At 38.3% G+C, this 13,613-nt stretch overlaps 1 protein-coding gene and 1 non-coding gene across 3 annotated transcripts in view; both read left to right on the top strand.

Moving 5' to 3' along the window:
- The first annotated feature begins 1,384 nt into the window (after nt 1-1,384).
- rpgrip1 (RPGR interacting protein 1) overlaps nt 1,385-13,613 on the top strand; it is a 35,653-nt gene continuing 23,424 nt past the window's right edge. The window contains exons 1-7 of the mRNA XM_089125777.1: nt 1,385-1,510; nt 1,634-1,690; nt 2,159-2,276; nt 2,441-2,640; nt 3,168-3,273; nt 5,513-5,527; nt 6,787-6,930. Of these exons, the coding sequence (XP_088981903.1) occupies nt 1,426-1,510; nt 1,634-1,690; nt 2,159-2,276; nt 2,441-2,640; nt 3,168-3,273; nt 5,513-5,527; nt 6,787-6,930 (725 nt within the window). The 5' untranslated portion in view covers nt 1,385-1,425. The remainder of the gene's footprint in view (nt 1,511-1,633; nt 1,691-2,158; nt 2,277-2,440; nt 2,641-3,167; nt 3,274-5,512; nt 5,528-6,786; nt 6,931-13,613) is intronic.
- Nucleotides 7,003-10,532, top strand: LOC120475766 (uncharacterized). Of its 2 annotated transcripts, XR_016149312.1 has the most exons (4): nt 7,003-7,521; nt 8,342-8,452; nt 8,928-9,069; nt 10,356-10,532. It is a non-coding gene; the product is annotated as an uncharacterized LOC120475766 (transcript). The 2 variants fall into 2 exon arrangements; XR_016149311.1 differs by having other exon boundaries at nt 7,003-8,452.

The raw sequence follows: 13,613 nt of genomic DNA, 5'->3' as shown, positions 1-13,613 counted from the left end.
ATATTCGGTCTCTCTGTTGTTTTACGCATGCATACGAATAATTAAATAAATAAAATTGTATGTTTTAGATGAAAAAAATGGGTAAAAAAATACGGTAAGATTTTTTTAAAACGTTTTTTTATGTTGCTTTAAAAGTAAAAAAAAAAAACTTTTTATATTATTAATAAATAACGTTTTAGAATATAATTCAGTTGGTAAAGCTGAATTTTCTGCAGTCTTTAAGGCATAAGGTGCTGGTTTGGTGCTAAAGAAACTTCTTATCAGTGTTGAAATCAATGCAAATTTGGTGCTAAAGAAACTTCTTATCAGTGTTGAAATCAATGCAAATTTGGTGCTAAAGAAACTTCTTATCAGTGCAGTCTATGGGTTGGTTGGTAAATGTATGTTTTCTTCAAGCCCAGTTTAAAGATTGTTTCTGATGAAATAGTTAAGATTGAAATTTTAAACTCCATTGACTTGACTTGGACAAAACCTACGATAAAACCTGTTGGAAAGCATCTTTTGCAGCAATTCAATTTTGACATTTGGTCAAACCGTTCTTGTCTGTCAGTCATATAATGGAGGTATATGGGGTCCACCTCCGAGAGCATGCACAGAGAAGTCCAAATTAAACATGATTCAATGACTGTGACTTTAATGACTGATGATTTAATGTAAGCACACATTGATGGCCTAAGACACGAAACGAGCGGTTTGTGTGAGAAAACGAACAGTATTTATATAATTTTTACCTCTTGTAACCACAGCCACCTCCAAGTGATCTGGATGCATGGCCACTTCGGTCTGAAAGCAGCGGAAGTGATCTCTTGTTAAAAAAAAATCAACGTTTTCTGTTGATATATCGAAGTCTTCCATTGCAATTTCCAGTATATCTAAATATGTTTAGATCTTCACAGTGAAGAGCAACACTTCTTAAATCAACACTTCAAACCCAAGTTTGGTTTGGAGACGAAAAGCATACCATCCACAATGTTTTAAGAATATTCCAATACCAAAACAAGACTTCCTGCGATTCCTCCGTTCTCCTTTTCTTTCATTGCACCATTCCCTCACATCCTAAGGGGGATGGAGCTGACACATGAGTGAATTAGATTTTCATTTACATACAATCACAGATGTTTTTATGTTGGAAGTCCATGGATTGGTATAAAGATGGAAACCCCTCCTTTATAATTAACTGAATATAACATTTCACATAAGTTTAGCTTTAAATGATATGTTTTTAAAATGTTAATATTAGTTTCATATTAGTTTTTTATAATTTAATCTCATTTTTAAGAACTTAATTTGAAATGTTTCATTATTTTCTTTGTGACGCAGAATAAGAAAGACATTTGTCCCATTGACTTCCTCTGTGGTGACATCACTTCCGAATGCCTCGGCTCATATAAAGGCAGTGATTGGTAAGAGCTGTTAGTTTTCATAATGTCATTGGCGGTGGATGATACAGCAGGTGACCTCCCTGTGAGGGACGTGGGCTTGAGAGCAGGACTGATAACTGTTCTCACAGGTGTGTATAGTGCTGACATGGTATGTGTATATTTAGGTTGCAAGATCAAATGCATTTTTATTTCTGGTTTGTTTAAATGAGAGGATCTGTTCTGTCAATGGATCAATGTATGCTTTATTTTAGACACAGATCAAGATGCCAGAAGCTGGAGAAGACCACCACAGGTGCTCAAGATAAAGGGTAAGACGTGTCTCAACACTCACTTCACCACTATGCACTACTATTTCTTAGTAGGTTTAATAATTCAGAAATATATTAGTTTTATTTATTACTATTAGATATTGTATTCTTTGAATCTAACGGTCAGTTAGATTCAAATAGCGTGCAAATGGAGACATTTTCTGACCTGTGAAAAATGTCTCAGTAATCTAATGTCTCCCTGAGAATTTCAAGGATAATTTACTTGTTTCATTATTAGTCCAACCATAATATCCATGTTTCATTGCTCTATACACTTACTGTATATTAGCAATGATCTAATTTGTGCTTATTTTTTAGAAGAAGTATCTGAGACAAAGTCAATATCCCAAAGAAATGTAAACTTCTTTCTTCAGTATACTGTCCCGGGCTATGAAAGAGCGACTTCTGAGCCAGAACTGTAAATAGTAGCTACTCTGGGTTGTTTTCTAAGTCTCTGTCTTTATACAGATCGTCAGCGACTGTTCAGAGTACCACGCGAGCATCTGGAAGACCAGTGTTTCCGTCTACAGGAGGAGAACACACTTCTCAAACAACACTGCCGCACACAAGACCAAAAACTACGCAGGTACAGAAACGCGCACTATCAACATCATCATTTCCATTCATCTCAATGGTAGTTACTCAGCTTGTGCTTGCAGTCCCAGGACTATGCAACCTGAACGCTCAATGTTTTTATACCCCAAAATACACCACCTTAAGAAGAGTAAGACTATTGTCTTGGCTGTTCAGGTTATCAACTAAACTGCTGCGATTAAAGCACGGACATTCGTCTGCGGGGAGGGATGGAGAGCTGGAGGACACCATTCAAGAGCTAGAGGCTCGTGTAGCGACTCTAGAAAGCCAGAAGGGGACGCTACAGAGTAAACTAAATATAGCCAAGCAGCACATCTTAGACCTGGGTATCAGAACACATAATAGGCCACGAACAGGTGAGGAGTCACTTACAAAAATCTTGGTTTTGGTGTGTGTGTTACTGTGTTTTTTGAATATGGTAAAATGTTAATATTCCTGAAGCCTATTTTTGGACTTGCACCATGTTAAAGGGTTAGTTCACCCCAAAATGAAAATTCTGTCAATAATTTCTCACCCTCATGCTGTTCCAACCCTGTAAGACTTTTGTTCATCTTCAGAACACAAATTACGATATTTTTGATAAAATCTGAGAGAAGATTTTATCCTTAGAAGCCTAAGGAGGAGTGAGACAGCTCTCAGATTTAATCAAAAATATCGTAATTTGTGTTCCGAAGATGAACGAAAGTCTTATGGGCTTGGAACAACATGAGGGTGAGTATTACAGACAGAATTTTCATTTTGGGGTGAACTAACCCTGGTGGCATCTACAAGGTCTGTGGTACTTTGAATAACTTAATGCAGTATGGTACCATCACATACTTTTTCACAAGGAGTGTTAATTTGGTGTTGCAGTCAGTATCTACTCTCTCTTTCTCTGTCTCAGGGCGAGGTGTGGATGGAGATGGAGGTGTCAGACGAGCTGCCCAAACCGCTCCTGCCCGCTGTGGCATCAGTTCACTGGACGATACTAGAGGAGAGATAGACAGATTGTAAGTTGACCTGTGTGTTCTTATGTATGGTTTTACTTTAGACAGAAAAAATTGCACTAATGTAACAGGCGTAGGCCAGTAAGAGCTGTGCGTGTAAACCTCACTCTCAAGAGGCACTCTAGTGACTGACGTTAGAGACTAGGGTCTTTAGTCTCTCACATTAGAGCGCCCACCTCCTATGTGAACAGGCTGGGGTTCGATTACCGCTTAGAGTGGGCGGTTCTAACTGGAGGGGGTGCTATGACCCTGATGGCAGTGAGGTTTGGGGGGTGATGACTGCTGTCACAATGCTGCACATTGGTGGTTGAGGAGATTTACCCATCTATATGTAAAGAGCTTTGAGTACTTAGAAAAGCGCTATATGAATGTAATGAATTATTATTATTAAAGGGGTCATGCACTGGCTTTTTAAATTTTATTATATTGTTTTCTGAGGTGAGCTTATGACGTTCGCTTGGTTTTTGCATTCAAAAACATCAAAATGAATAACTAATAAGCTATTTTCTACCCTAGCTTTGAGACCAGCTCAGAAACGCATGTTTTTTATGGGCGTTTCGCACTGAAGACTTGGAAGTAAACGGCCACTGCAGTGAGTGGATAACAGTTTTGCATATTATAATGAGTTTTTCAACTCACCTCGTCGGTGTACGTGGAGAAAATTGTTTTGAAATAGTCCAATGTTGTAAAATGGCAACCGGAATGATTCGCCTACATGTTCGACCCAGAGTCCGTGTGTTGCACAATTCCTATCAGATCCGTTCTTTACTCCTAATCGGTCTGCAAATCCAGCCGTGTTTACAAAATAATCCTCAGTGAAATGAAGCGAACAGACGGTTTAACCCTCATCAGCTGGAGTGGAACGTAATGAAAAATAAAGTTCATCCATGCAGTCCTATTGGGATCCAGAGGAAGCATATGCAGCGTCTTTTTCCACAACCAGGCACTGCACAATATTCTGTATTGCTCTGTAGCTCGATCCGGTTTGTCATCACGAGGTAGGTCTTTGTTATTTAGCTATGTGTGTAATGCGTGAATTGATGGGCGGGGCTAAACCTGCCGTGTTGAAGTAGGCGTTGATCTTCTTCTGCGGGGGTGGTGTTTTATCCTCTTTGACGTCATAGTTCCCCACTTTTAAAAATGAGTCGTTTGCTGGGGCTGGTGTAAATAAAAGCTTATATTGGACTAACAAGGACGTTTTCAGTTCTGAAACTTACAGGATTTTCTTATAATATGATGACCTCTTTTGACCTGATTTCTCAGTTCATCACCCCTTTAACAGACACAGACCAGTGAGAGCTGTGAGTTTAAACCTCACTCCCCTAATCTCAAGGGGCGCTCTAGCATCAGTCGACAATAACAAGGAGGCTAAAGACTGTAGTCTGTAGCGTCAGTTTCTTGAGCCTAGGGGAGTGAGGTTTAAATGCACAGCTCTCACTGGCCTGCGTCTGTTACACTAATATGTGTAAGACAAAAAAACTTCTCTTTAAATACCTCATGGAATGTTCACAATATGATATAAATGTGATGATACTATTCACATCATCATAGTGTCTAAAAATTTCTTTGTTTGTTAAAAGCGAGTAATCAACTACAAAAAAAAAAAAAAAAAGTAATCAAGGGATGCTTATCAGGGGCGTTTCCCAAAGCCAACTATGGCCCCGTTTACACGAAGGGAAAACGCAGATATTTCCCTGCGGATTGGCCTCTCGTTTACACGAAAACCCCGTTTTTATCACAGAAAACGATTATTTCTAAAACTCCGGCCAAAGTGGAGATTTCTGAAAACACCGGTTATGTGTTGTCGTGTGAACTGGGAGAAACAGCGTTTTAGGTTCTCTCTTGTCGATTCTGGGGATTCTGATTAGCTGGCTTTATCCACTGCCGCCAATTAGTTTGGCATAGTTATGATGGCGCTCGACGGCGTATTTATGCTGGTGTGTGAACAATGTTATTTTTGAAAACGGAGAGGGGGAAAATATTCGTTTTGCTAAATACCCGGCTTTGTGTAAACGTGGCCTATGGTTGCAGGTTCTGCTGTTACCAACACAATTCAATAGAACGTCAATAGAAGACCATAATTGGCTAACCATGCTTTTGGATAATGAACCCATGGATCATGATTATTCAATCATGTTTTTATGAACTGTTTAGACATGCATGATTATGTATTAGCCATGGTCAATATAAACCAAAACCATTGTCCTCAATCTTTCCGTCTCTTTCTCCTCTGTATAAGCAGAATTGCATTACTCAGGTTTGTTGGATGTTTTTGTGTTTACATAACTTCCAATTCTGCAAAACACAGTATAGTGCTGTGCTTAATACCTACTTCTCAGATGAGACAAAGAAACAACCAAATGACGGAAGGAAGACTTTTACTGTAGATCAAAAACATTTTATTGCTTTATGACAATCTACTCATGGCATCCCAACATAGAGACTTCAGCTATGTAGTTCTGCTTTCAACCTTAGACTTTGCTAGTATATTTTGCTTGATATATACTTAGATTTAATGCATCTTGATAACCCATAGTTAGGTGTTACATAAGGTTTAGACACACAAGTTGAGGACCCAAACACAGTCATTTATAAGGGCAATCCAGGCAGAAGGTCAGAACCATTACACATGAAACCAGAGAGCACTGAGAAATACAGTGTAAAACATTCAAGACTTCACAATGAGTGAATAAACAACCATGCAGGGCTTATGCTGCGTTCAAGTCCTCATGGGAAGTTCGTACGTACGAGGTGGGAAGTCGTGTTTACGACGTGAGGTGTGTTCAAGTCAGTTTCGTCGGAGCAAAATGGCGGTGTACCTTCTTTTAATGAATTACACGAAAACACAGCAAGGTTTGTTAACTCTGCTAATAAAAAAATGAAGAACAAAAAATGCGCATCAGGTGTGTTTTTCTTTTTGTTTTTTATTAGCTTATGAAGCCACTGTAAACTCTATCATTAGGTATAATTTTTATATTACAATGATATCATATTTTGGGCAGAGAGCTTGCTTTATAAATGAAAAAGCCTTACAATGTCAATGAGTAAACATTGAAATTCAATTAAATTTTACCGTCAACAGACGTTGAATGAACGTTTCTCACTGACACGCCCCCAACTCGTACAGATCGGGGCTTAAAGAAAATCCCGAGCTCCCCACTGGTATTTACGACATTGTGGTGGCGTTCAAGTGCATTCAATTCGTAATTACGATCTATACGAGATGACTTGAACGCAGCATTACATAGGAAGAGTTTACAAGGCTAATGAGAAACAGTTGAAAGTAATGAGACATAGTGAGTCCGAGCAATGGGTTATGGGAAATGCAGTACATGATGAGATAACAAAGATGGAGGGAGTGCCCTCTGGTGGCTGTCATAGACACTCCGGCTGGCAGGCGTGACAATAGGACACTGCTTCCATGCTATTAATTAGCTATTAATGTAATGTTGATCTGCAATATCTACTTTTCCCTCCTTGTTTCTTATTTGTTTGGCTTGTTTTCTCTCTCAGCAGATCTACCATCATAGAAACCCAGCAAGGGAGGGTGGCAGAACAGGAGCTGAGTACTCAGTCTCTTAGAGAAATGTTCAGAGAAAAAGAGAAAGAAATTGAGGGTATTATGAAAGACCTACGCAAGCAACAAGCCGATGGACACAGGTAGGAAAATTTTATGTGTATATGTGTGTTATTTTTTTTTTATATTCTTTTTACAGACTCTTTATAAGTTTGTGTGTGTGTGTGTGTGTGTGTGTGTGCGTTGGTGCGACCGGATTATGAGGACAAAACACATGGATACATACCGACTCTATGAGGACATACCGTAACTATGAGGACAGCACTAATGTCCTCATAAGTCGAGCAATGTAGAAAGGCTTATAAGGTAGCGATAAACCACCTCCCGCTTTTTCTCAATATGTCCTTATAAATCCGTTGTACCCGTTTTTCAGTGTGTATCAGTGTATGCTCAGAGTGTATAATCTCCCTCTATGTGAAATTCGATGGTACTGCAGTATCATACACATTTCATACACCCAGACCACGCCCAAGCGCGATTCATTGGTGGAACGCTGGAATCCTCGTCAGTGATTGGCTGCTTTTCACGTCCGTCAAAGTCAGCGCGCCGCGCCTGCGCATTTGATCTCTATCGCCTGTGTGTTGTGACGGTGTGATTAATCAGAAGAGAAGATTATTAATTAGCAGAATTCGAGCGAAGTTGACGAGCTATTGCGGGAGATTATCACGAGGAAGGTAAGTGTGTTTATTTATATTCTACCTTTATGGAGTTAAGTGTTATGAGTCAGTTTTAAATAACGTTAGTTACATTATTTTAAACATGGCCGCTAATATCAGTCCATAGGCATTTAAAAAGGGCGTCCCCAAACATCTTGCACATGCTATTCACTTTTTTTTGTTTTGTTTATTACAAACGAAATTCTCTTGTTGTTCATAGACTTATTTTGAAATAAATCAAATCTATGTTGTCATCACGATGACTGGTAAAGTTGAGTGGATGAATTTACAGTTTAATACAGTAAGATACAGAAATATATTAATAAGCAGAAACGAAAAATAATGTAAAAGTAGGCTATACTTTCGTTAATGTAACGTTACTGTCAATAGAATTATGTGACAAAACTATTTAACTTTAGTTGATTTATTTTAGGGCTGGATATTAGCAGATATTTTATGATTCCATTCAATTTTAATTCACATTCTTTCGATTCTATTTTTATTGATTATTTTAATGTTTAAATAGGTGTAATACCTGTAACATTTTCTAAAACTTTCTCTCTATAGTTAATTTTTCTAACGTAACGAGTTTGGCTTTATTTGATCTGAGGCACCACATTAAGGAGTGATAAAATGTTATTAAAATGGACTGAATTTGAAATCAGTGACTGTTTCTTATCAAAAGTAACAAGTCTTAAAAACCTATTTATGTGTGAAGTGACTTGACTTGACTTGAAATGTTGTATATATTGATATAGACTACAGTCTGACGATAATGAACTGTATATTATGAAGCTTATAGGCTACATACTAATTATGTTTTCTGGAATGTTTTCAGTCAACATGTTAAGAAAGAAGCGAATAAAACCTGAGCAGGATGCAAAAGAACACATATTGTCGGATAAAGACAAAGCCTTCATTGAGGGACGACAAATCAACACATTCAAAGGTAAATTGATTGTGCACCACAAGGCAATTTGACCATGTTCAGACTGCAGGCAAATTAAATCATAAAGTAGACAAGACATGCATTTGAAAGAATGAAAAGTACCCCTATTGCTGGCAGTCTGGACATGATCTTTCACATTCACACATTTAAGCTGCTCATTTTCGTAAAGGTTAAGAGATTAATCAATTTTTATTATTATTATTATTATTGTTACTTTTAAATAAATACTTAAAACTATGTATACAGTAGGGATGTCAATTTTCACAATTTTACAATTAATATCACAGTGAAAACCAATGCTTAATTTTTTTTTTTATTTATTTCCTGCACCTCATATTACAGTACACATTTTTACAGGTTTTAACTCTTTAAAATGATAGGTTGTTTAACTGTGTAACATATAGGTGCTCTTGGGTTCATGTTTTATTTTTATTATTCATTTAATTTTATTGTTTATATTATTTTGCCCTTTTAGGGAGAGGTGTGTTTGCACTTGAGCACATTGAACCATCCACCTTTGTTGTTGAATACCGTGGGATTCTCTCTCAAAGTAAACATGTTAAAGATGTTTAAGGCAACTACTTGTTCAACTTCACATGGAATGAAACACGTTATTGGTAAGCTGGCTGTTTCTTTTTAGTTATGATTATGATGATTATTATTATTACAATATAGGGCTGCACGATTTGGGGAAAATGTTATATTGGAATTTTTGAGGTCAATATTGCAAATGCGATATAATAAACAAATAGTTTCATGAGTCGACTTGCTTGGTTCTAAAGCAAAATGCACACACAGATTAGTGATAATTCTGAAATGTGTATTTCTCAACTCAAACTAGCAACAACAACTAAATGATTGATAACATCTATAATGATCAATAAGCCATTGATTTCTGGAAAAAAAATGAATTGTACTGTATTCTGGCGCGCGGTCTGTGCATGCACATGATACTGGCACACGTCTTTCTGTGAGTCACAGTCGGATGCGCGCTTTCTTTTGACTTGTCTCGCGTGAATGGTTTTAAGCAATCGCATGAGAGCATTATCATGTAACACTAGCCAAAGGATGACAAAAAATAACAGATGCTGGGTTAATTGCGTTAACAGCCCATTGTTTATTTTACATAAAATTGCAGCATTTTGATCGCATAAGCTTGACATAGTGATTACAATTTTGATATGGTTAATCATGCCGCACTATTACAATAGCAGATTTGCTAGGGTTCTCATAACATTAGGAACATATTAGTTAGAGATAATCAATAACATGTGGAGATGCACCGATTGGTCGGCTGGTGATCGGAATCGACCAATTTCCACGTGATCGGCCGTGATCGGCGACCGGCCAGTCAGTCTGACATATGCCGATTTTATTTATATTAAATATATCATTTTTTTCTAGTTGTTTATTGGATGTGAAAAGGAAATGGTTCTTCCATAACACTGCACTTCAGATGTGTGTGAATTTCCCACACCAGGAGAACTTGATATAGTTCTGTTTTATAGCAATTATCTTTTATGTATCTAAAAATGTTCTATGCAAAATGTTCAATTAAAGAGAAGATAGAAAATAAATATTTGTGTGTAATGTGAAGTGATTTGAAAAAATGAAATCAGAATCGGCTAAAATCGGCAGGTCAAACTCAAGGAAAAATCGGAAATTGGGATTGGCCTAGAAAATTGTAATCGGTTCATCTCTAATAACATGGTTATTGTTCATCTGGGGTATTATTATTTTTTACCTTATGTGGATCATCTGACCTATTAAATTCTTAGGAAGTCAAGTTAACTTTCACAATGTGTATTTGAGTATAGGTTAAATAGGCCAGCCAAGAATAGCCTAACCCAAATGTTCAACTAGAACCTTATATTCTTACTGCACTATTTTTATCACCACATAGATGCAACAAAAGAGGACACTTCGCTTGGTCCACTTCGGTTGGTGAATGATGACAAAAATCCAAATTGCAAAGTCAAGACAATCATTGTTGATGGAAGGCCACACCTGTGTCTGTTTAGTATAAGACATATCTTTCCAGATGAAGAGGTCACATACAACTATGGGGATTCCTCTTGGCCTTGGCATTTAAGGGTGAGTCTCTGAAAGACTTTATCACTGAAAGTCAACCATGTTCTGTATTTCATGAATTTTAGTTTTTTATATGATGCAGATTATTAAAAAAAAAAGTCTGCATTTCTGCTTTATTTTCATAACTCGTGTGTTGGGGGATGGGCATGACACTGACCTGAAATGTAAGGACAGTTCTCCACTATGAGGACCGTCATGTTAGGGTTAGGGTTTGAGGAAAAGCTGTTGCTTTGGGTATGTGTCAGCTGCTGCTTTATTGTGGATAAGCTGTAGAACCAATATGCACTGGAAAGGAAATGATATGTTGATGTTTATAATGTTATCTGACTTTATAGACAAGATCTGTGTGTCAGCCTTCTCCTCCTCACATGTTTTATATGTCTGCTTTGTGCACGACGAAGCCATGAAAGGGCCACTAGATATTAAGACTTTGGTTGATTCTAGAATTAGTTGCGGTGACCAATTGGCAGACATCCTTGCCTCAGTGTTGTACCTGTCTTTCTCATAATTACAGGAATTGTGTGACGAGACATCAGTGGCTGTGACTGAATGCAGTGTGAATCCTTCCTCATCAGTGAAACAGAAAGTAAGTGAACGGATGTTCCTTCATTGTTTTCTTCTCTTTGACAGAGGCAATGTTAAAGGGTTAGTTCACCTAAAAATGAAAATTCTGTCAGTATTTACTCACCCTCATGCTGTTCCAAACCTATATGTGTTTATTTGTTCTGCTGAACACAAAGGAAGATATTTGTATATGTATTTTTTCCTACTATGGTAGTCAATGGGGAATGAGATCTGTTTGATTAAAACATTCTTCCAAATATCTTCCTTTGTGTTCAGCAGAACAAATAAACACATAGAGGTTTGGAACAACCTGAGGGTGAGTAAATACTGACAGAAATTTCATTTTTGGGTGAACTAACCCTTTAAGTGTAGGATGGTTGGGCATCATACTCGACTGGTTGACGTGGACTGTCGTCTTAAAGACGCTGTTGTGACGTCTCAAATTCGAGTAAAATGTACCTTGCTCAGTTCATACATTTTCATAACTCGTGTGTTGGGGGATGGGCATGACACTGACCTGAAATGTAAGGACAGTTCTCCACTACGAGGACCGTCATGTCAGGGTTAGGGTTTGAGGAAAAGATGTTGCTTTGGGTATGTGTCAGCTGCTGCTTTATTGTAGATAAGCTGTAGAACCAATATGCACTGGAAAGGAAATGGTATGTTGATGTTTATAATGTAATGTGTTTTGGATTTATTTGACTTTATAGACCAGATCTGCATGTATCAGCCTTCTCCTCCTCACATGTTTTATATGTCTGCTTTGTGCACGACGGAGCCATAAAAGGGCCACTAGATATTAAGACTTTGGTTGATTCTAGAATTAGTTGCGGTGACCAATTAGCAAACATCCTTGCCTCAGTGTTGTACCTGTCTTTCTCATAATTACAGGAATTGTGTGACGAGACATCAGTGGCTGTGACTGTGTAGGAGTGAGGGGTAGGGGTAAGGGGTGGGGGATAGGGGTGGGGTGTAGGAGTGAGGGGTAGGGGGAAGGGTAAGGGGTGGGGGATAGGGGTAGGGGTGAGGGGAAGGTGGAAGGGGTGAGGGGTAGGGGGAAGGGGAAAGGGTAAGACGGATAATTGGGATTCAGCCTAAGACTTTGGTTGATTCTAGAATTAGTTGCAGTGACCAATTGGCAGACATCCTTGCCTCAGTGTTGTACCTGTCTTTCTCATAATTACAGGAATTGTGTGACGAGACATCAGTGGCTGTGACTGAATGCAGTGTGAATCCTTCCTCATCAGTGAAACAGAAAGTAAGTGAACGGATGTTCCTTCATTGTTTTCTTCTCATTGACACAGGCAATGTTAAGTGTAGGATGGTTGGGCATCATACTCAACTGGTTGACGTGGACTGTCGTCTTAAAGACGCTGTTGTGACGTCTCAAATTCGAGTAAAATGTACCTTGCTCAGTTCATACATTTTCATAACTCGTGTGTTGGGGGATGGGCATGACACTGACCTGAAATGTAAGGACAGTTCTCCACTACGAGGACAGTCATGTCAGGGTTAGGGTTTGAGGAAAAGCTGTTGCTTTGGGTATGTGTCAGCTGCTGCTTTATTGTGGATAAGCTGTAGAACCAATATGCACTGGAAAGGAAATGATATGTTGATGTTTATAATGTTATCTGACTTTATAGACAAGATCTGCATGTCAGCCTTCTCCTCCTCACATGTTTTATATGTCTGCTTTGTGCACGACGGAGCCATGAAAGGGCAACTAGATATTAAGACTTTGGTTGATTCTAGAATTAGTTGCGGTGACCAATTAGCAAACATCCTTGCCTCAGTGTTGTACCTGTCTTTCTCATAATTACAGGAATTGTGTGACGAGACATCAGTGGCTGTGACTGAATGCAGTGTGAATCCTTCCTCATCAGTGAAACAGAAAGTAAGTGAACGGATGTTCCTTCTTTGTTTTCTTCTCTTTGACACAGGCAATGTTAAAGGGTTAGTTCACCTAAAAATGAAATTTCAGTCTGTAATTACTCACCCTCATGCTGTTCCAAACCTATATGTGTTTATTTGTTCTGCTGAACACAAAGGAAGATATTTGTATATGTATTTTTTCCTACTATGGTAGTCAATGGGGAATGAGATCTGTTTGATTAAAACATTCTTCCAAATATCTTCCTTTGTGTTCAGCAGAACAAATAAACACATAGAGGTTTGGAACAACCTGAGGGTGAGTAAATACTGACTGAAATTTCATTTTTGGGTGAACTAACCCTTTAAGTGTAGGATGGTTGGGCATCATACTCGACTGGTTGACGTGGACTGTCGTCTTAAAGACGCTGTTGTGACGTCTCAAATTCGAGTAAAATGTACCTTGCTCAGTTCATACATTTTCATAACTCGTGTGTTGGGGGATGGGCATGACACTGACCTGAAATGTAAGGACAGTTCTCCACTACGAGGACCGTCATGTCAGGGTTAGGGTTTGAGGAAAAGCTGTTGCTTTGGGTATGTGTCAGCTGCTGCTTTATTGTAGATAAGCTGTAGA

The sequence above is a fragment of the Pimephales promelas genome, chromosome 22, assembly GCF_988280905.1.
Source record: "Pimephales promelas chromosome 22, fPimPro1.hap1.1, whole genome shotgun sequence".
In the NCBI taxonomy this organism is placed as follows: Eukaryota; Metazoa; Chordata; class Actinopteri; order Cypriniformes; family Leuciscidae; genus Pimephales; species Pimephales promelas.
This window is presented reverse-complemented; position numbering and strand designations above follow the sequence as displayed.